Raw genomic sequence first — 23,224 nt, forward strand, 5'->3', positions numbered from 1 at the left:
AACGCGAGTAGCAACTGTATTCAGCCATGAAAAGAAATGGAACTGTTACTGTGAGAACCTGGGTGGACTTTGGAAATATTATATTCAATTCGGCAACAGAAAGAAAGTGGAATAAAGGTCCCCAGGACGCGGGGGCGGGCGGGGCAGGGAGGGAGTTAAGTGTTGAGGCGTAGTTTCCGTTTGGGGCGATGGAACCACACGGAGACAGATGAAAGCACTGAGAACGCACTGCTGCTGGTGTACGTTTAAAAGCGGGGACAATAGCAAATTTTTTGTTATCTATTTTAGAATGAAAAAGAATCAGTCATGAAAGAACAGGGTGCGTTTGTGTGAAAGCAGCAGAAATGTGGAGAACCATTTTCATACAAAGAAAACCGAGTTTCACACGTGAGCGCATGGGCACAGAAAATCCTAAGAGCCATGAAGCTGTGAACAGAAGTCACACTTGGATGAGGATGCGAGCACGTCGCAGACCTTGTTTTATTTGAATGTTGCTGCTCAGAGAAGTGTTTAAAAAGTGATAGAACCACCCATAGAAATAGCTACAGGAAAGCCTGATGTGACCTGAAGTCTGTCAGTAAGAGCAAGTGTCTAGAGACCCAGCAGCCAGGCCTTCGCTCTGAGAGGCCACGCCCACTGGATGCAAAAGGTACAGGGACCAAGCCGGGTCTGTGACCACTGGGTGAAGGCCACCTGCCCCCAGCAGGCTGTGAGCCCACACCACACTGCAGACCCCGCAGAGCTGGAGAGAAGCCACGTGGCACCGACACTGCGCAGGAGGGAGAAGCACTGATCAGCTTCCGAAACTGCTCGTCCTCGTGGAAGGGGCGCCGAGGCAGAGGCGGAGGCGGCCGCTGTCACTGGTCTTTGAAGTTGGCCTTTCTCTTCTCCACAAACGCGGCCATCCCTTCCTTCTGGTCGTCCTGTGGGGAGGAGAAGCAGGGGTGGATGGTGACTTTTCCCGAGGTCAGGCCGGCTCAACCTGCTGGCTCCTCCCACCCTCAGCCGCCCACACCCATGGGTTCTGTGGTGGGATCACCTCAAGGGTGAATGACCCAACTCCCTGACCAGCGAATACCGGGAATGGGTATTTTCAGTCAACACTTCTGCCCTGCCGTGGTGACCGTCATTCAGTCATCCACTAACCTTCGAGTGGAACAGACCCTCATCTACAGAGAACCGCAGGTGCACGTACTTGGTCATTCACCAAATCACAACCTGGATCTAGTCGTGATCTGCGTCAGGTGATGTCCTGAGGGTTAGGAAGCAGGACACAAGCAAAGGCTCTACCTCGGCCCTCCTTCCTCACACACGCACACACACACGTGCTCACAACACATGAATACTCACAGCACACGCATGCACTCACACCAGTGTACACATGCAATACTCACACACACGCACTCACAACACATGAATATACTCACACCACATGCATGCATTCACACAAAAGTGCAGAGGCATGTGAGTACGTGTGTGCACTTGTATGTGAGTGCACGTGTGTACTGAGTGCATGCACTCACACCACACACACGTGCACTCACATGTGCACACACACATCTGCACTTCCTCAAGAGCCAAAGTCATTTTAATCTTTCTTTTATGAAACACCTATAATATGACTTCCTGATAATAAGAGATGAATTTTAGTGACTATTAAAAGAATGACTTCTTTCAAGTTACTGGCAAATACCCTAGAGAATAATGTGCCATAATTAGAGTGTTAAAATACATTTGATCCCCATTCCAAGTAACTGGAACAATCTAGGAAAATCATGGGTAAATAGATTGCCTTTTAAATACAGGAACTGCTATTTAAGTGTGCAGTTCCTAAAATCTTTTGTCATAAGAAATAACTGTGAAAGCTTTTGTACTTTCGAACTTCCACACACTGCTGTGTGCTGTGTTAGTGACTCAGTTGTGTCCGGCTCTGTGTGACCCTGTGGACTGTAGCCTGCCAGGCTCCTCTGTCCTTGGGATTCTCCAGGCAAGGATACTGGAGTAGGTTGCCACGCCCTCCTCCAGGGGATCTTCCCAACCCAGGGACTGAACCCAGGTCTCCTGCACTGCAGGTGGATTCTTTACGGTCTGAGCCACCAGGGAAGCCCCATTTATTTGCAAACATCACTGCCCAGCTACAGGGAGGTTATGAGTTCTGACCAGAGAGAAACGGTGATAAAATCTACAAGCAAATTTCAGAACTTCCACGGCTGGACGATGTGATTCCCCACATGAATGAGGCTACTCACGGTGGCAAAAGTGGAGTAGAAGAGCTTCTTCTCCAATTTAACTCCCTCTGCTAATGTCATTTCAAAAGCTGAAAAGGAAACCCCACAGTGAGGGCTGAGACACAGGCGCAGGGGTGCACGACTGCTCAGAGGCAGGGCAGCCCAGGGCTGACGTGGGCTTTGCTGTCACGGGGTTGAAGTGCAGCCTCCCTCCCCAGGGTGTCGCCCCGGCCGACGGGCCCAGTGTACAGCTGCTCCGGGCTGCCTGTGTCCTGTGTGCGGACCAGCATGGAAGGTGGGATGGAAATCTTTGTTCAGTCACGAGGGGGCTGAGGAAGCCCAGGAATGCGGACTGTAGAAGCACAACAAATAAGAAGGACGACACCGAAAGCGGAGCTGTGGGCAGAACGGAGCGAGGCCCAGGTGCGTCTGCAGCAGAAGCAAGGGGGCACGAGGCTCACAGAAGCTTCTGCGGTAGCAACTGCAGCCAGGCCCCATGACCGGCACCAGGCGGTGACAGGCGTCCCAGGCCTCGCCACACACCCCGCTGCACGCCCCACGCAGTGAAGGCTGAGCCCAGGGAGCAGAGACAGGGTTGGGGCAGCGTGGCCCTCCAGGGATGCTCACTGCAATCACAGGAGGCACAAGCAAAGGGATAGCCTCACTCCAGCGCTGAGATGAGATCGCTGTGTTAACACTCAAGCTATTCTCAAGAGGGGTGGTCAGAGCTGCTCTGCTGGCCAAGAGTGGCCGCTGAACCCAGACCCACAGCTGGGAGGGCACAGCTGTCCCCGGCTCACCCCCAGACAGTGAGGCGCAGCTGCTGCAGACAGGAACCTCTTCCTCCCAGGTTTGCAGGGGACCCTCTTGGGCTGCCCCTGCTCGCCAGCACTGGCCCCCAAGCTGGCCCAGTTCTCAGGTCCTGCTTCCAAGGTGAGCTCATACCAGTTCAACAGAATTTGTCAGCAAGCAACTACAAACTGCTGCTGCTGCTAAGTCACTTCAGTCGTGTCCGACTCTGTGTGACCCCATAGACGGAAGCCCACCAGGCTCCCCCGTCCCTGGGATTCTCCAGGCAAGAACACTGGAGTGGGTTGCCATTTCCTTCTCCAATGTGTGAAAGTGGAAAGTGAAAAGTGAAAGTGAAGTCGGTCAGTCGTGTCTGACCCTTAGCGACCCCAAGGACTGCAGCCTACCAGGCTCCTCCATCCATGGGATTTTCTAGGCAAGAGTACTGGAGTGGCTTGCCATTGCCTTCTCCGAACTACAAACTAGAATGCTACAAAGAGCCAAAATCGAAATACTGAGAATCCTAACAATTTTTGTGCAGATCAATTAAGATGCACAATTCAGACCCCAAATTATCAAGCCTCGCAACTACTCCTGTGAGGCTTCTCCACCCTCCTCCTTACCTGCGTTCACTGATTCTTTGGCCATTGCTGTTATAATTTTAGAGCTGCTGGCAATTTTTTCTGCACATTGGATGGCTTCTTCGACCACTGTCTCAACAGGAAAAATTTTGCTTACAAGACCTGCAACACAAAAAGGTAACCAACATGTGGAAACAGCTGGCTCCAGTTCTGTCACAGCGAAGGCCTCCAACAGAGACACAGGAAGGGTCCTCTGCGCCCCCTACTGGGGCCGCCACCCTCGGCTGCCGAGGTTACGGGGCTCCTAGAGTCAAAGTTCACTGAGGGGCCAGGAGGGGGCCTGCCTGCAGAGGGTCTTGGAGACCCCCCATTGTTCACATTGGTTCTGAGAAGTGGGATGGTTTCACTGTTAGTCTTTTTAATCCATGTGGACATTTGAGTCACTCCATTGTGCATGGTGGAGAAGGCAAGGGTGAGCCACTCCAGTGCTCTTGCCTAGAAAACCCCATGGATGGAGGAGCCCGGGAGGCTGCAGTCCGTGGGGTCGCTAGGGGTCGGACACGACTGAACGATTTCACTTTCACTTTTCACTTTCACACACTGGAGAAGGAAATGGCAACCCACTCCAGTGTTCTTGCCTGGAGAATCCCAGGGATGGGGGAGCCTGGTGGGGTGCCGTCTATGGGGTCACACAGAGTTGGACACGACTGAAGTGACTTAGCAGCAGCAGTTGTGCATGGTGGTATTTCACATAGACACAGGCAGTGAGTATCCTGGACTCCCAGGACGCCGGAAAGCTGTGCTGATCACTGTGGGGGTCCCTGGGTGAGGCCCTCCCCTCTCCACTCAGCTTCCCAAGGGGGCAACTCCATGGGGCGGCCCAGCCTGTACCTGCTTGCTTGGCATCCTGGGCTGAGATCCGGTCACCAGTGAGGACCATCTCCATGGCCAGTGACTTTCCAACAGCACGGGTCAGTCTCTGGGTGCCCCCTGCACCTGCAGGGGCAGAGGGCTGCTGGGCATGCCACTCTGTGGCCAAGAAGCCACAGACATGGTGCTGACAAGTGTCTAGGGCCTGAAGACCTACAGCACTCATTTGGGGGGTGGGCAGAACTGGGGGAGACCCAGACATCACAAGGGAACCTCCTTCCCACACCCAGGCCCCTGCCTCGGGCCCTGGGCCCCCGGTACCAGCGGCTCTCGTGCAGGAGTCAGACCCTGGATGGATGCGTGGAGCTAGCAGACCCTGACCTGACCCACCCTGGAGGGCAGCCTCCGATCACAAGTGGCTCTGCTCCCGGAGTGGGACGTGGGCAAGGCTCCTCCTGCCTCGCGGGCTCTTCGGGTGTCGAGCCCCATGTGGACTTCGCCTTCACGAGCCCTGCTCCCCTTCCTGCCCACTCAACGGCCTCTGACTGCAAAGACTGGTCTGCCCATTCGCCTGCCCACAGTGAACCCCAGGGCTGTCAGGGCGAGGCAAGTGGCCACCTGAGGGAGTCACCCATGGTCCAGCAGACTCAGGCACTACCTCAACACAGTGGGGACCTTGGGCACTGGGATGGGAAAAGCCTGGCAGTCAACCTCCGCTGACCCCACACTGCTCACTGCCTGGCCTGCTGGCCTGGGAGAGACCCTGGGCTGAAGTCTCTACACCGGGGAAGAGATTCTGTGGGGACACAGCCTGCAGCTCTCGTCAGGTGGGCTGAGGGGCAGCGGCATCCCTGCTGGCCTACTGCTCCCGTCACCCTCCCCGCTGTGATGGGATTCCCTGCTCTGAACCTGCTGAGGCCACGGGTCTTGCTCTGGCCACTGAAACGGGAGCCCTCAGTGTTGGCCTGTGGTCACTCTGAGCTGCTGACCTACAAGGACCCACCACGGATGCGGCTCAGCAGCAAGAGCCACTGCAGTCAGAAGCCAGCATGTGGCCAGCCCGAGGAGCTGGCAGGGCTGCAGTCCCTCAGGCCCCGCCCCGCGCGGCCAGTAGTGCAGCCAGGCTCACACGGCAGTCCCACTGTTTCCGTCTGACGCTGAGACAGCCCAGATGCCCGGCACAGTGCAGATTTGGGCCAATGACTTGACGAGCTGACACTAGAGCCTTTACCTGGGATGGTTCCTATTAGAATCTCCGGCTGCCCAAACTGGGCCTTCTCTCCAGCATAAATGATGTCACACATCATAGCAAGTTCACAGCCACCACCAAGCTGCAAAACAAGAGGCACCGCAAGAGGACCCCAATTAAAAATCACTCCATTTGCTCATTTAAATTTTCTATTAGGAACGCGGTCTGGGGTACGGCAGATGCCAACACCGAGACGGCAGGTCAGACAACCATATCCATAAACTGCACACACAGTTGGTTCTGCCAAGCTCTCTGGCAAGGGCCAAGCAGCAAATGCGTTTGGCCTGGCATGTCCTACAGTGTCTGTCGTGGCCACTCCACTCGGCTGAGGGAGCTCAAAGGCAGCCAAGAGAGGGGAGAACTGAGAGTCTGCTGTGTTCCAATACACTCTGCCTGCTGACCCACTCACCCTAAGGAAGCTTTACTAGAGAACTGTGAGTTGAAAGGTCCTTCTCACTTCTGTACAGGCCACAGCCAGCCCCAGAGCCTCTGAACCATCCAGGTGCCTATGGGAGACCCCAACGCACCAAACGGGGCCCCCAGAGCTTTCAACGGTAGCAGAAGGAGTTAATTTATAAGGTCGTGCAGGTTGGAAAGTCATCAAAACTGCACAGAAAGCCAACACATGTGCCCTTAACCTTGCAGAGGGGGAAGAAGGCTCTGGGGAGTCTTAGGGACCATGCTGAAGACCAGGGGGATTTACTAACGGGGAATCCAAAGACCAACAGCTGAACCCCTCCCACAGAGCAGATGCTAAACGCCCTTTACAGGTCTCGGCTCTTTTGCATCACTGAGAACGAGATGCAGCCTCCTCCAAATAAAAACCGGTCCTACCGCACAGATACAGTTCCTTCAGCTGCTCCGAGTGCAAGGAGGTGGTGTAGAGGGAACACTCACGGCATAACCATTGACAGCAGCTATGATCGGCTTCTTGACACGCGTGAGTCGGTCCCAGTGGCTCAAAAACCTGCCAGAGTAACAGTCCTGGAACGTGTGACTCTGCATTTCCTTGATGTCGGCTCCAGCTGGGTAGTGGGAGATGACGTTCCAGTTACCAGAGGTCCCACATCAACAGGCAGCTGCTGAGTGTCCCAAGGGTAAGCACTGGGGCTTCAGGGAAAGGACACATGGACACACAGCTGGGCCGGGGGCACAGTGTAACACTGTGGGATACAAGGTAACACGGAGGGATGTGGACAAGAAACAGACCAGGAGGGGACTCAGGGAAAGTGGGGCTCACTCACTAGTTCCTCTCACCTGAGACCTGCTTGCCTCTGAGCAGGCTGATTTTGCTGGCAGAACATGCTCAACATTAAACATCAGAGAGGCCCCTCCAAGCAGCTCTGGGTTTGGTCTACCTTGTGTAACTAAATCCCCAAGATGCAGAACTTGCCTGATGCCTTCATGGAGGTATAAGGCTGCCTGCCATGCCACAGGTGTGATCACATGGTGGCCTGCCACCATGCTGCCCAGCTCACCTGCAAATGCCTTCTCCCCGCCTGTGAGGACAATGGCCCCCACAGCTGGGTCTTCCTCGAAGGCCTCCAGTGCCTGGTTGAGCTCCATGATCAGGCCATTGCAGAGCGCATTGAGGACCTTGGGGCGGTTCAGCTGGATCAACCCCACGTTGCTGTTCTTTCCCTTCTTTGCTGTGATGATGTACTCAAAGGCTGCACCTGGGAAGAAAAGGGAAATCGGGATTGCCACTAATAGAGGCATCAAACTGGGGGATGTATTTGCTACTGGACAGGGTGACCCCAACACCTGAGGGCCCTGCCCAGTCCCTGGTGCTGCAGCTCGCCCTGCATGGGGGGCTTCTGCTTTCACAGATGTTGCAACATTTCCTTAAGTTAAGCCCCAGCAATGACCAGCAGCCTTCCTTCTGAATGTCTTGGTTGGCATCTCCCAGAACCTGCGCTGGAGATGCCTGGGATCCTGTAGAGACAAGAAATGAGGAAACTCCCTCTTTAGACAGATGCCAACTGGGTGAAGAGTTGAATGCCAACACAAGCAAAGGGCAACTGCCAGACCAGGAAGGGCAGCCTGCTCAGGCCTGGGAGCCAGAATGAGCTGGGGCGGGGGGAAGCTTAATCAAGGCAGCTGCTTCCTTGAACGGGGTACCTTACCCGGTGGGCTTGCTGGGGAGTGACGGAAATCACCCATGTGTAGGCAGCATCCCCCACACCCCACATACAAGACCAAAAAAGACTGCTGGGTACAGGCCAGGGTGCAGAAGCAGGTGGTCAAAAGGAAGTCAGGTAACACGAACGCCAGTTAACAGCTAGGTTAAGTAGACACACAGATGAAGGAAGAGACTGCAGAGATTCGTTCCCAAAGATGTGGCCAAGAGTTCGGGAAATACGGGGTGGTGGAGGGACGTTGGCGGGGGTGCCCAGCTGGCTGGGGGTGGGGCATGCAGAACCTGCAGGGAGAAGCAGTGGACCTGGGAAGGCTGGGCAGGAGGCACCACAGGACAGCACGCGCTACCCCTTCCAATCGCAGATGCGCGAACCGCGCGTCCCCTCAAGTCTGAGGGCTTTCACACCAAATGCTGAAGTGGCCAGAGGTCTCGGCACGCAGCCCCGAGTCCCCGGGGTAGAGACGCTAGTGATCCCAGGGCTCCGCGCGCTCAGGAAGGAGGTGCCGGGCGGGGCAGCCAGGCTGGGCGCCCCGCGGCAGGGGCGCGGCGCGGCCCAGGGGTCCCGGCCCACGAAGAGGCCCGGGGACCCCACCCACGGCCCGCCCCCGCGGCCCCGCACTCACTCGAGGCGAAGGAGCGCTGCGCCGGGCAGAAGAGCCAGGGCCGCAGCGGGCCGCCGACGCGGGGCAGGAGGGCACGAAGGGCGGACATGGCGCTCGCGCGGACGACTGCGCGCTCCGCCCGCCCGCGCGGAGGGCCCGCCCGCGGAGCCGCCCCGCGGCAGCGCCAGTCAGGGCCCGCCCCGCCCACCGGCCCGGGCCGCGAGGCCACGCAGGTATCGCGAGACCGCGCCCGGCGGAGGCAGTGGGCGGGGCGACGGGCCGGCGGGGGGCGGTGGAAGGAGAGTCGGCGGGGAGGGGAGGGGAGGGGACGGGAGGGGACGGGAGGGGCGGCGGCGCGGGGCCTGGCCCTCCCGCCTGGGCCGCCCCGGCCGGCAGGAGCTGCCGACTAAGAGGATGCACGGTGTGAGCGTTTCAGGTTAAGGTTTACTGGGGGCAGAATGAGGACTGCAGCTGGGGGAGACCCCCTCAGATGGAATTGTTCCAGAGAGGCAGCGGGCGAAGCTCAGTATATAAGATTTTGGTGAACGGGGAGGTCACTGCAGTCAAGCGCCTACTTTACAAAAAGTTCTCTGTCCGTCATGAGGCGCTAATGTCAGGGTGAAGGGATTTAGTGCTTTTCCAGATATGAAGAGATGGAAGGACTGGGGTCATGAAACCAGTTTCTGAAAACGTGTCTGAAGCCCTGTTACACCAGTTTCCCTGGAGCAGAGGGCCTCACTCTCCACCCCGAGTGAAGGTCGGCAGCTGCAGTAGCACAGGGCTGGATCTCCGCAGACGCAGGTGGCCAACGCCCTTGTTTAGTCGCCGGCGAACGCTCTTGGCAAGCGCCCGTTGGCAGTTGACAGAAGCAGCCCGGAACATCTGAGAGCAGTTGTTCCGGGGCTCCTGAGCCGTGGGGGTGGAAACTTGCGTGGCCTGCTCTCCGCTGCCCCCCAAGCCCGGGGCTTGACGACGCACTGGGACACCCGAGTGCCAACAGGGACCGCCAGGGGCTCGCGCGGGTGCACCGGCCCACCCGTCCATGGTGCTGGCCCGCAGGGCTCTTGGCGGAGCTGTCCGCCGGCCTACACTACCTCGGTCTTTTCTACTCTAGGCGCAGCCGTGCCCTTGACCTTTGGCCCTTCCTGCTGTGTCTCAGGCTGCGGGACAGGCAGGGTGTACCCACTCCTGAGTGACTGGACCTCGAGCCACAGCTGGGTCCTGGACTCTGAGCTGGAGGCAGTGACTTTCTAGCCAAACCTGCCTGTGGACTCCCTGGAGCTGGGCGGACCTACCTGTGACCTGAAGTCAGCTCTCAGGGCAATGTTCAGGTGTAAACCAGAGCAGAAAGCCAAACTCCCTGACAGTGGGTGTTTGCAGGACGCCAAGCAAAGGAGTTAGAGACAATCTCAGATGCACTCAGACCAGCTCTGATAAGCCTCTGACCAACTTGGTCTTTGAGTTAGGGGATTAAAAAAAAATAAGATTTTTTAAAAAAAGAAAGGTTGAGATTCATTTTGTGACATTTCTGAATCTAGTTTCAGGAGTCAGGATGTCTCTGGTTTACGTTCTCAGGCCAGGTGGTCCATGGTTCAGGGGTCTGTGAGTTCATCTTGCCCTGGAGAAATAACCTGAGTTTGTACATTAATGATGTCTACAGCAGCAATTTTAGTACATTGACCCCTTTATCGACAGCATCCATCTTAGTCATCTGACTTTTACCTGGTTAGTGTTCAGTTAGCAGAGTACTGAGGTCAGAGGGCACAAGAAAGGGAAGTCTGGGGTGGAGAGATTAATCATGAACTCAGTAAGAGAATTTGGTTTTAGGGGGACTTGATTTAAATGTCACGGAAAATTCAGAGTTCATATTGTTTTGCAGTGTGGAGAGGAGTTGAGGCAGATGTGCTTAGACAAGGGAAAGATAATTTATTAACAAAATGCTTCCTTTTAGAGGCATCACGTGACTGAGTTTTCCCCTGCTGAGCACTGTGACAAACATCTATGAATACTTTCTGTTTCTCTTCCTCCCATTTCATGGGCCAGAGGTGCTCCTGAAGTGTGTGCAGCATTAGTCACAGCAGCTGCACTAAGTGGCTGAGGGAAGTTTTGCAACAATAATGAACAATTCACGTCACTCTGCAGTTTATGTATTTATAGGTCTAGATGTAACAGGCATGAAGCATATACTGACTCTTTACACTGGTAACGAGATAGCTATTGAATACTGGATGTGAATAGTTTTATAAAATAAGATGTAACTGGCGGTGCTAGTGGTAAAGAATCTGCCTGCCAATGCCGGAGACATAAGAAACGTGAGTTCGAACCCTGGGTTGGGAAGCTTCCCTGGAGGAGGGCATGGCACCCCACCCCAGTGTTCTTGCCTGGAGAATACCATGGACGGAGGAGCTGGTGGGCTGCTGTCCACGGGGTTGCAGGGCCGGGCTCAACTGAAGAGACTTAGCACAACACACGCAAATGTTAACAATGAAATAATTTTTCCACTTTGATTTATAAATTTCAAACGTTTGGACACCTATTATTAGCCTCCATTTGTATTCTTGCCCAAATTCTGCAAATTTGAGGGTGAAGATAAAAAGATAACCTACATGGGACTACCTGGTTGTCCAGTGGTTAGGAGTCAGAGCTTTCACTGCTGGGGCTTGGGTTTCATTCCTGGTCTATGACCAGGAGAACTATGACCCTGCAAGTTGCATGGGGCAGCCAAAAACAAAAGAAAAAAAAATCACCTACAAATGAAAAGCAAAGTGGATGTTTTCAAGTAAATAATAAAATCCAAATCAGAATTTAATACTCAGCAAAACTTTATTTCCAGGCTAAGAATAGAATAAGTTTTCCTACAAAGAGATAACAAGAGATTCTACCACAGTAGGCTCTTCGTGTGGGCTACAGTGCTGTGGCAGGCACTCAAACGGAAATGGCTCCAACATGAAAGATTTCTTTTCTAACACTCCAGGGCTAGTATTGAAGTAGGTGGCTGCTATCCTTCATGAAATAACTTATGGACAAAAGCACAAATGACAAAAAAATAAAATATATATATACTTCACCCAAATTAAAAACTTTTATGTTTCAGAGGAAAACATAAAAAAAAGTGAAAAGCTATCTCACAGAAGGAGAGAAAACGTCTCACAAGTCAGGTATCTGAGAAGGGCCTCGTGACTAGAGGATATAAAGAACACTTCCTACTTGCTAACCAAAAAAACAGTCATTTTACCATTTTTGTCTATTTTATGAGACTCATGACTCAATGGACATGAGTTTGAGTAAACTTCGGGAGTTGGCGATGGACAGGGAGGCCTGGCGTGCTGTAGTCCATGGGGTTGCAAAGAGTCGGACACGGCTGAGCGACTGAACTGAACTTACCATTTTTGTCTATTTTACAGAGAAAAAGTTTTTCCAGTAGTCATGTATGGATGTGAGAGTTGGACTGTGAAGAAAGCTGATCGCCGAAGAATTGATACTTTTGAACTGTGGTGCTGGAGAAGACTCTTGAGAGTCCCTTGGACTGCAAGGAGATCCAACCAGTCCATTCTAAAGGAGATCAGTCCTGGGTGTTCATTGGAAGGACTGATGCTAAAGCTGAAACTCCAATACTTTGGCCACCTCATGCGAAGAGTTGACTCACTGGAAAAGTCTCTGATGCTGGGAGGGATTGGGGGCGGGAGGAGACGGGGACGACAGAGAATGAGATGGCTGGATGGCATCACCGACTCGATGGACATGAGTTTGAGTGAACTCCGGGAGTTGGTGATGGACAGGGAAGCCTGGCGTGCTGTGATTCATGGGGTCGCAAAGAGTCGGACACGACTGAGCGACTGAACTGAACTGAACGGAGAAAAAGAGGAAGTTGGGAGGAGTTCTGAAGAAAAGTCAATTGGAGGAAAATAAGAGTTCAGGCTGATGACAGGTTCTCACTGGCCTAGTAGCTTGGGCTCTCACTTTCCTGTAAGAGATGCAGTGAATGTCTTTCCTGTTGGGACCTGTCATGGAGGAGTCTTTCCTGTTGGTGATCCTTCTCTCTGGGTCTGTAATTGACAATGCTTCCTATAATTGACAGTCAAGTGTCTGAGAGCTCCCTCTTCTGGCCTTCCAATCCATTTTAAATGGTTTCCCTTTATTAATGTTCACAAACTCAGTGATACAAAGACACTTAACAAAGAGCAAAGTATTGAACGGACGTTCCTACAATAAAAATATACAGATGGCCGATGAGCACACAAAAAAAGTTCAACACTATTAGTCACTGAAGGTGAAAGTCGTTCAGTCATGTCCGACTCTCTGCGACCCGGTGGACCGTATAGTCCATGGAATTCTCCAGGCCAGAATACTGGAGTGGGTAGCCTTTCCCTTCTCCAGGGGATCTTTCCAACCCAGGGATCAAACCCAGGTCTCCTGCACTGCAGGCAGATTCTTCACCAGCCGAGCCACCAGGGAAGCCCAAGAATACTGGAGTGGGTAGCCTATCACCAGGGAAAAACAAATGAGTGGCATCATGAGATATCTGTTAGGATGTGGTTCAGTCGCTAAGCTGTGCTCTCCTCTTTGCGACCTCATGAGCGCCAGGCCTCCCTGTCTTTCAGTCTCCTGGGGTTTGCTTACATTCGTGCCCACTGAGTTCGTGATGCTGTCTGACCATTGCACCCCTGCTGCCCTCTTCCCCTTTGGCCTTCAGTCTTTCTCAGCATCAGGGTCTTTCCCAGTGTTGTGGCTTTCTGTATCAGGTGGTCAAAGTATCAGAGCTTCAGCTTCACCATCAGTTCTTCCAATGGGTATTTTCAGGGTTGATTTGCTTTAGGATTGACTGGTTTCATCTCCTTACTGTCCCAAGGGACTCTCAAGAGCCTTCTCCAGCACCACAGTTCAAAAGCATCAGTTCTTCTGCGCTCAGCCTTTTTTTATAGTTCAACTCTCACGTCCATACATGACTACTGAAAAACCATAGGTTTGACTATACACACCTTTGTCAGCAAAGTGATATTTCTGTTCTTGAATACACTGTCTAGGTTTGTCAAAACTTTCTTTCCAAGAACCGAGCGTCTTTTGATTTCATGGCTGCAGTCACTGTCCACAGTAATCTGGGAGCACAAGAATATGAAATGTCACTGCTTCCACTTTTCCCCCGTCTATTTGCCATGAATTGAGGGGACAGGATGCCATGATCTTAATTTTTTGAATGTTGAGTTTTAAGCCAGCATTTTCACTCTCCTCTTTCACCTTCATCAAGGGGCTCTTTGGTTCCTCTTTGCTTTCTGCCATAAGTGTGGTGTCATCTGCATATCTGGTGTTATTTCTCCTGGCAGTCCTGATTCTAGCCTGTGAGTCATCCAGCCTGGCGTTTTACATGATTTACTCTGCGTATAAGTTAAATAACCAGAGTGACAATATACAGCCTTGTCTTACTCCTTTCCCAGTTTTGAACCAGTCTGATGCTCCATGTCCGGTTCTATTTTTCTTCACCCACATACAAGTTTCTCAGGAAACAGGTAAGGTGGTCTCGTATTCCATCTCTTAAAGAATTTTCCACAGTTTGTTGTGATCCACACAGTCAAAGGCTTTAGCGTAGCTAATGAAGCATAAGTAGATGTTTTTCTGGAATTCCCTTGCTTACCGTATGATCCAGCGAGTTTTGGCAATTTGATCTCTGGTTCCTCTGCCTCTTCAAAACCCAGCTGGTACATCTGGAAGTTCTTGGTTTACGTACTGCTGAAGCTTAACTTGGAGAATTTTGAGCATTACTTTACTAGCATGTGAAATGAATGTAATTGTGTGGTAGTTTGAGCATTCTTTGGCATTGCCTTTCTTTGGGATTGGAATGAAAACTGACCTTTTCCAGTTCTGTGGCCACTATTGAATTTTTCAAATTTGCTGACATATTGAGTGCAGCACTTTAACAGCATCATCTTTTAGGAATTTAAATAGCTCAGCTGGAATTCCATCACCTCCACTAGCTTTGTTCACAGTAATGCTTCCTAAGGCCCACTTGACTTCAAACTCTAGTCTGTCTGGCTCTAGGTGAGTAACCACACCATCATAGTTATCTGGGAAATTAAGACTTAAAAAAAATAGTTCTTCTTAATCTCTTGTGGTTCCATTAGGTCCTTACTGTTTCTGTCCTTTATCTTGCCCATACTTGCATGAAATGTTTCCTTGATCTCTCCAGTTTTCTCCAAGAGATCTCTGGTCTTTCCCGTTCTTGTTTTCCTCTAACTTGTTCTTAGTGTCCTTTCAAGAAGGCCTTCTTATCTCTCTTTGCTGTTCTCTGGAACTCTGCATTCAGTTGGGCATATCTTTCCCTTTCTCCCGTGCTTTTTGCTTCTCTTCTTTCCTCCGCTATCTCTAAGAGCTCCTCAGACAACCATTTTGCCTTCTTGCACTTCTTATGCTTCAAGATGGTTTTGGTCACTGCCTCCTGTACAGTGTTATGAACTCTCCATAGTTCTTCAGGCACTCTGTCTACCAGATCTAGTCCCTGAATCTATTCATCACCTCCACTGTATAATCATAAGGGATTTGATTTAGGTCATACCGGAATGGCCTCGTGGTTTTCTCTACTTTCTTCAGTTTAAGCCTGGATTTTGCAATAAAGAGCTCCTGATCTGAGCCAGTCAGCTCCAGGTCTTGCTTTTCCTGACTGTATAGAGCTGTTCCAGTCTTCAGCTGCAAAGAAAATAATCAGTCTGATTTCAGTATTGTACATTCGGTGATGTTCATGTGCAGAGTTGTCTCTCGTGTTGTTGGAAGAGGTTGTTTGCTATGACCAGTGTGTTCTCTTGGCAAAACTCTTTTAACCTTTGCTCTGCTTCATTTTGTATTCCAAGGCCAGACTTGCCTGTGACTCCAGGCATCTCTTGTCTTCCTGCTTCTGCATTCCAAACCCCTATGATGAAAAGGACATCGGTTTTTTTTTTTTTTTTTTTTTTGGCGTGGTGTTACAAGGTCTTGTAGGTCTTCATAGAACCAGTCAACTTCAGCTTCTTTGGCATCATTGGTTGGGGCATAGACTTGGATTACTGTGATATCCAATTGTTTGCCTTGGGAACGAACTGAGATCATTCTGTCATTTTTGAGATTGCACCAAAGTACTGTATTTTGGAGTCTTTTGTTGATGATGAGGGCTACTCCTTTTCTTCTGAGGATTCTTGCCCACAGTAGTAGATACAATGGTCAACTGAACTAAATTCATCCATTCCTGTCCCTTTTAGCTCACTGATTCCTAAGATGTTGGTGTTCATTCTTGCCATCTCCTGCTTGACCATGTCCCACTTACCTTGATTCGTGGGTCAAATATTCTAGGTTCCTGTACAATTCTGTTCTTGACAGCATCGAATTTTGCTTTCATCACCAGACACATCCACAAGTGAGTGTTGTTCTGCGTTGTCCCAGCTGCTTCCTTCTTTCTGGAGCTGTTAGTAATTGTCCTCCACTCTTCCCCAGTAGCGTACTGGACACCTTCTGACCTGAGGGGCTCATCTTCCAGTGTCCTATCTTTTTGCCCCTTTCATACTGCTCATGAGGTTCTCACAGCAAAGACAGTGGAGGGTTTGCCATTTCCTCCTCCAGTGAACCATGTTTTGTCAGAACTCTCCACTATGACCCGTCCATGTTGGGTTGGCGTGGCGTGGCTCACAGCTTTATTGAGTTGAGCAAGCCCCTTCACCATGACAAAGCTGTGATCTATGAATGGGCATGATTCTGCATCTAGTAAATGTCCAGAATGGGCAAGCCATAGAGGCAGAAAGTAGAGTGGTGGTTGCCAGCAGCTGCAGAAGGGGGTGGTGGGTACTGCTAAAGGGCAGGGTTTTTTTTATGCAGTGATGACAATGTTCTAAACTTAACGTGGTGATGCTTGCACAACTCTGTAAATGTCTTATAAACCAGTGAATTCTTCACTTTAAATGGGTGAAGTGTATGGCATATGAATTATAATCATAAAATCTGTTTATAGAAATGAACAGCCTGATTTAGTTAAGCCACAGATAATGTCACCGGGTAGTTACAGCCTCTATTGTTATGGGTCGCCCTTGGGCATCAGAAGAAGCCCATGACTTTGTACCAGGCAGACTGAAATGAGGTGTGTGTGTCAGAGCTGCTGCTGGTGACCCAAGAGCCAGCAGAATAGTCCAGCACCTGGCCACGGCCACGTGAGCAGGGGGGCCAGCGATGACAGACCAGCTGCAGGTCAGAGGGTTGGCTGCAGTCACCATAGTATTCGAGCGGCAGCACTACTCCGGGAGACAGGAAGCATGCCTGCCTTGCCTCCCGCCACAGCCCTACGTCTCCCGGGGCCCAAAGTGCTCCCTTCCCGGGAGCAGAGCACTGCCCTCGCTCCCTGGCCATAGTCAGTGTCACAGTTTTGTAGCTCTGCCTCTCCTCCTACCACCGGGTCTTCAGTCCAGATGCGGTCAGGTATGAGTGGGATAAGGGCACTTTTACGCCTTGGCCACCATGGGGGTACTCAGCCCTGTAGTCCCTGCCTCCATGGTGCAGAGTCCTGCCAATCAACCAAAGGCTCCAAGAGGCTGAGCCAGAATTCAGTTCAAGTCCCCCAGACTCCTTCTGGCCGTTCCCACCCAGGGACGGTCAGGGCCGAATCTGGAATTTTCTAAATAGGCCTAGGTAAGTCCTCGTCATCCTGACCTTTGCTAGAGATAGGCTGACTGGCAGAGAAAGGGAGGAGGCGAGGAGGGCAGCGTGGAAAGATTCTGCTCTGACCATCCCTGGGTAGGAACAGCCAAAACAGGGCCTGGGACCATTCACACTGCTGGGTTTCAGCTTGGCTGACCCTTGGGGGAACATCTCAGGAGGGCGCTCCGTATGTCAGGCTGCAAAATGGGGGGTAAAGTTCCCCCTGCAGACAGGAACACCAGGGCCAGGGTGGGGGCACCTCAGTCGGGCTGTTTCACTGGACTTGCAGGGTCACCTGGCCCTTTCCTCCTTAGTCGCAGGATGTCAGGCTGAGTGACCAGGCCAGAGGTGTGGGCAGCATTATGGGCTGGGCTCAGGCCCAGTGCTTTAGCCAGGAGGTGGCACTGATGAGCCCAGGCCGCCTGTGGGTTCCCGAGGTCACTGCCACCTCCAAAGGTGCCAATCTCGGCTCCCTCGCAGGCTTCGTGCTGTGCCTGTGCTGCGGGGACAAACAAGGTGAGCCCCCGCCCGGGACCAGCACGCAGGTGGCCCCCAACACTCGCCGTGAGTGGGGAGCTTCAACCAGGCGCTTTCCCTGCGGGCCAAGCGTGACGTGTGTCTGGAGGGCACCAGCCGGCTCCCATGGTCCCCTGTAGGGGAGGGCTGCCGGGATGTGGAGCGCTTGGAGAGGCCGGACTTAAGAGAGGAAGGAAGGGCAGGCGATGTCCAGTGGGGCAGGGTGGGGCGGAGTGTGAAGAGTGTTGAGTGAAGAGCCGGGGAGGGCACACGTGCAGCAAACTTGCAGCAGACAGGTTATCAAGCATCTCCAGAGCCACCCTCCGCCCCTGCTGTCCTGCGGGCAGCGGGCTGTTACTGGCAGTCACACCTTGATCTGCTTGGCAGTCTGTAAGACCAGCCACAGAAACTGTTCAGTATCAGGAGCTGGTCAGCCTGTAGTCTGCGCAGAGAGGGAGAGTTTTCAGAGCTTGCTACCGGTCCACAGCGACACCTCTCCTCACGCAGTTCAGTTCAGCTGCTCAGTCGTGTCCCACTCTTTGCAACCCCGTGGACTGCAGCACGCCAGGCTTCTCTGTCCATCACCAACTCCCAGAGCTTGTGAACTCATGTCCATCGAGTCGGTGCTGCCATCCAGCCATCTCACCCTCTGTCGTCCCCTTCTCCTGTTACTCTCAATCTATCCCAGCATCAGGGTCTTTTCCAGTGAGTTGGCTCTTCGCATCAGGTGTCTAAGTACCGGGGCTTCAGCGTCACACCTCTCCTCGAGAGTTCGTTTGAACAGCAGGTACATGGCGACCCGATCCTACGGACAGAGGTTCTCCCAGGCTACAGTGCACAGTGTGGCAAAGAGTAGGGTGTGACACGGCTCACCAATGAGACAGCAGCAGCCGCGTCCCTTGCATGCACACCTCACTGGAGGAAAGGACCACGTTCAGTCAGGTCAGTCGCTCAGTCGTGTCCGACTCTCCGTGACCCCATGAGCCGCAGCACACCAGGCCTCCCTGTCCATCACCAGCTCCCGGAGTCCACCCAGACCCACGTCCACCGAGTAGGTGATGCCATCCAACCATCTCATCCTCTGTCGTCCCCTTTTCCTTCTGCCTTCAATCTTTCCCAGCATCAGGGTCTTTTCCAATGAGTCAGCTCTTCACATCAGGTGGCCAAAATATTGGAGTTTCAGCTTCAACATCAGTCCTTCCAATGAACACCCAGGACTGATCTCCCTTAGGATGGACCGGTTGGATCTCCTTGCATTCCAAGGGACTCTCAAGAGTCTTATCCAACACCACAGTTCAAAAACATCAATTCTTCAGCGATCAGCTTTCTTTATAGTCCAACTCTCACATCCATACATGACCACTGGAAAAACCATAGCCTTGACTAGATGGACCTTTGTTGGCAAAGTAATGTCTCTGCTTTTTAATATGCTGTCTAGGTTGGTGAAAACTTGCAGTCCAAGGAGTCAGCATCTTTTAATTTCATGGCTGCAATCACCATCTACAGTGATTTTGGAGCCCAGAAAAATAAAGTCAGCCACTGTTTCCCATCTATTTGCATGAAGTGCTGAAGAAGCTGAAGTTGAACAGTTCTATGAAGACCTACAAGACCTTCTAGAACTAACATCCAAAAAAAGATGTCCTTTTCATTATAAGGGACTAGAATGCAAAGGTAGGAAGTCAAGAAACACCTGGAGCAACAGGCAAATTTGCCCTTGGAGTACAGAATGAAGCAGGGCAAAGGCTAATAGAGTTTTGCCAAGAGAAAGGACTGGTCGTAGCAAACACCCTCTTCCAACAACACAAGAGAAGACTCTACACATGGACATCACCAGATGGTCGACACAGAAATCAGGCTGATTATATTCTTTGCAGCCAAAGATGGAGAAAACAAAAACAACACCGGGAGCTGACTGTGATCATGAACTCCTTATTGCCAAATTCAGACTGAAATTGAAGAAAGTAGGGAAAACCACTAGACCATTCAGGTATGACCTAAATCAAATCCCTTATGACTATACAGTGGAAGTGAGAAATAGATTTAAGGGACTAGATCTGACAGATAGAGTGCCTGATGAACTATGGATGGAGGTTCGTGACATTGTACAGGAGACAGGGAGCAAGACCATCCCCAAGAAAAAGAAATGCAAAAAAGCAAAGTGCCTGTCTGGGAAGGCCTTACAAATAGCTGTGAAAAGAAGGGAAGTGAAAAGCAAAGGAGAAAAGGAAAGATATACCCATTTGAATGAATGCAGAGTTCCAAAGAATAGCAAGGAGCGATATGAAAGCCTTCCTCAGCGATCAATGCAAAGACATAGAGGAAAACAATAGAATGGGAAAGACTAGAGATCTCTTCAAGAAAATTAGAGATACCAAGGGAATATTTCATGCAAAGATGGGCTCAATAAAGGAAAGAAATGGTAGGGACCTAACAGAAGCAGAAGATATTCAGAAGAGGTGTCAAGAATACACAGAGGAACTGTACAAAAAAGATCTTCACGACCCAGATAATCACAATGGTGTGACCACTCACCTAAAGCCAGACATCATGGAATGTGAAGTCAAGTGGGCCTTAGGAAGCATCACTACGAACAAAGCTAGTGGTGGTGATGGAATTCCAGTTGAGCTATTTCAAATCCTGAAAGATGATGCTGTGAAAGTGCTGCACTCAATATGCCAGCAAATTTGGAAAACTCAGCAGTGGCCACAGGACTGGAAAAGGTCAGTCTTCATTCCAATCCCAAAGAAAGGCAATGCCAAAGAATGCTCCAACTACCGCACAATTGCACTCATCTCACATGCTGGTAAAGTCATGCTCAAAATTCTCCAAGCCAGGCTTCAGCAGTATGTGAATCGTGAACTTCCAGATGTTCAAGCAGGTTTTAGAAAAGGCAGAGGAACCAGAGATCAAATTGCCAACATCTGCTGGATCATGGAGAAAGCAAGAGAGTTCCAGAAAAACATATATTTCTGCTTCATTGACTATGCTAAAGCTTTTGACTGTATGGATCATAATAAACTGTGGAAAATTCTGAAAGAGATGGGAATACCAGACCATCTGACCTGCCTCTTGAGAAACCTGTATGCAGGTCAGGAAGCAACAGTTAGAACTGAACATGGAAGAGCAGACTGGTTCCAAATAGGAAAAGGAGTGCGTCAAGGCTGTATATTGTCACCCTGCTTATTTAACTTATATGCAGAGTACATCATGAGGAACGCTGGGCTGGAAAAAGCACAAGGTGGACTCAAGATTGCTGGGAGAAATATCAATAACCTCAGATATGCAGATGACACCACCCTTATGGCAGAAAGTGAAGAGGAACTCAAAAGCCTCTTGATGAAAGTGAAAGAGGAGAGTGAAAAGGTTGGCTTGAAGCTCAACATTCAGAAAACAAAGATCATGGCATCTGGTCCCATCTGTTCTGTTCTGTTCTGTTCAGTCGCTCAGTCGTGTCCGACTCTTTGCGACCCCGTGGACTGTAGCAGGCTTCTCCGTCCATGGGATTCTCCAGGCAAGAATACTGGAGTGGGTTACCATTTCCTTCTCCAGGGGATCTTCCCGACCCAGGGATCGAACCTGGGTCTCCCGCATTGGAGGCAGACTCTTTAACCTCTGAGCCACCAGGGAAGCCCATCACTTCATGGCAAACAGATGGGGAAACAGTGGAAACAGTGGCTGACTTTATTTTTCTGGGCTCCAAAATCACTGCAGATGGTGATTGCAGCCATGAAATTAAAAGACGTTGACTCCTTGGAAGGAAAGTTATGACTGACCTAGACAGCATATTAAAAAGCAGAGACATTACTTTGCCAACAAAGGTCCGTCTAGTCAAGGCTATGGTTTTTCCCGTGATCATGTATGGATGTGAGAGTTGGACTGTGAAGAAAGCTGATTGCCAAAGAATTGATGCTTTTGAACTGTGGTGTTGGAGAAGACTCTTGAGTCCCTTGGACTGCAAGGAGATCCAACCAGTCCATCCTAAAGGAGATCAGTCCTGGGTGTTCATTGGAAGGACTGATGTTGAAGCTGAAACTCCAATATTTTGGCCACCTGATGCGAAGGGCTGACTCATTTGAAAAGACCCTGATCCTGGGAAAGACTGAGGGCAGAAGGAGAAGGGGACGACAGAGGATGAGATGGCTGGATGGCATCACTGACTCAGGGGACATGGTATGGGTGGACTCCGGGAGTTGGTGATCGACAGGGAGGCCTGGCGTGCTGCGGTTCATGGGGTCGCAAAGAATCGGACACGACTGAGCGACTGAACTGAACTTAACTGATGGGACCGGATGCGATGATCTTAGTTTTCTGAATGTTGAGCCAACTTTCTCACTCTCCTCTTTCACTTTCATCAACAGGCTCTTTAGTTCTTCTTCACTTTCTGCCATAGGGATGGTGTCATCTGCATATCTGAGGTTATTGATATTTCTCCCGGCAATCTTGATTCCAGCTTGTGCTTCTTCCAGCCCAGCATCTCTCATGATTTACTCTGCATGTAAGTTAAATGAGCAGGGTGACAATATACAGCCTTGACACACTCCTTTTCCTATTTGGAACCAGTCTGCTCTTCCATGTTCAGTTCTAACTGTTGCTTCCTGACCTGCATACAGGTTTCTCAAGAGGCAAGTCAGGTGGTCTGGTATGCCCATTTCTTTCAGAATTTTCCACTGTTTATTGTGATCCACACAGTCAAAGGCTTTGGCATAGTCAATGAAACAGAAATATATGTTTTTCCGGAACTCTCTTGCTTTTTCGATGATCCAGCGGATGTTGGCAATTTGATCTCTGGTTCCTCTGCCTTTTGTAAAACCAGCTTGAACATCTGGAAGTTCACGGTTCATGTATTGCTGAAGCCTGGTTTGGAGAATTTTACTCTTTGGCTCCCATAAAACTGGCAGCAAGGCTTATATGCTGCAGGCAGGAGACTGGAAGACCCTTCCCAGGGAGCCTGGCCAACAGAAGAGGAAGGACTTAAAGATATGGATGATGGGGGCTCCCCAACTAAAACCCCTCCCAAGGAACACCCCAGAGTCAAGCTCAAATTTGACAAGGCCCCCTCACAAACAGCCATCTGGTCTATCGTTCCTGTCACCAGGAGGCAGACAAACATCAGCTGATATCTCAGAAAGCCAAAAGAAACAGGAAGAAGGACCTAGAGCACGGCGAGTGAGCAGGACGCGCACTCATGTCCCCAGTCTGAGAAGACAGAGCACGGAGAGACCCTCCTCTGCTCCAGAAAGAGACATCCGTACAAGAAGGGCTCCTGGAGTGACCACTATGGTAGCTGAAATGAAAGCCTCCAGCACCACAGAAGCAGAGCAGTAAAGATGGGAAACAAGGGGACACGTGAGCATTCAAGGGCCGGGCTTAACCTCTGACAGCCTAAATTAAAGGCTTTAGAAAGAGCTAAGAGAAAACCAGTAAGTAGGGAGTTTGCTCAGGGACGAGTCATCAGCAGAAACAATTGGTAAAATAATGACATCATTTGCTAGGTCTGAAGTACAGAAATTTGCAGATTGAGGGCCCTCTGAGTGTGGGACACAATAAACAGAATAAATAAAAACAAAGGAACATGGAAGCACTGCATTGTGAAACTTCAGATC

At 51.0% G+C, this 23,224-nt stretch overlaps 1 protein-coding gene across 5 annotated transcripts; it reads right to left on the minus strand.

The window, feature by feature from the left end:
• Positions 1 to 265: 265 nt before the first annotated feature.
• On the minus strand, positions 266 to 8,636 carry ECHS1 (enoyl-CoA hydratase, short chain 1). 5 transcript variants are annotated; one of them, XM_055424359.2, is made up of 8 exons: positions 8,481 to 8,636; positions 7,196 to 7,393; positions 6,615 to 6,742; positions 5,700 to 5,799; positions 4,490 to 4,594; positions 3,641 to 3,760; positions 2,250 to 2,317; positions 718 to 923 (listed from the first exon to the last, which is right to left on the minus strand). In XM_055424359.2, the coding sequence occupies exons 1-8, from the start codon at positions 8,566 to 8,568 to the stop codon at positions 858 to 860; spliced, it is 873 nt and encodes a 290-aa protein (XP_055280334.2). In that variant the 5' UTR covers positions 8,569 to 8,636; the 3' UTR covers positions 718 to 857. The 5 variants fall into 5 exon arrangements, with proteins under 5 accessions (XP_088698579.1, XP_055280330.2, XP_055280329.2 ...); XM_055424358.2 differs by having other exon boundaries at positions 4,490 to 4,627; XM_088842453.1 differs by lacking the exon at positions 2,250 to 2,317 and having other exon boundaries at positions 266 to 923; positions 4,490 to 4,588.
• Positions 8,637 to 23,224: the final 14,588 nt, after the last annotated feature.

Source organism: Moschus berezovskii, chromosome 12 (genome assembly GCF_049115385.1).
Source record: "Moschus berezovskii isolate FMDL1 chromosome 12, NW_MosBer_1.0, whole genome shotgun sequence".
Taxonomy (NCBI): domain Eukaryota; kingdom Metazoa; phylum Chordata; class Mammalia; order Artiodactyla; family Moschidae; genus Moschus; species Moschus berezovskii.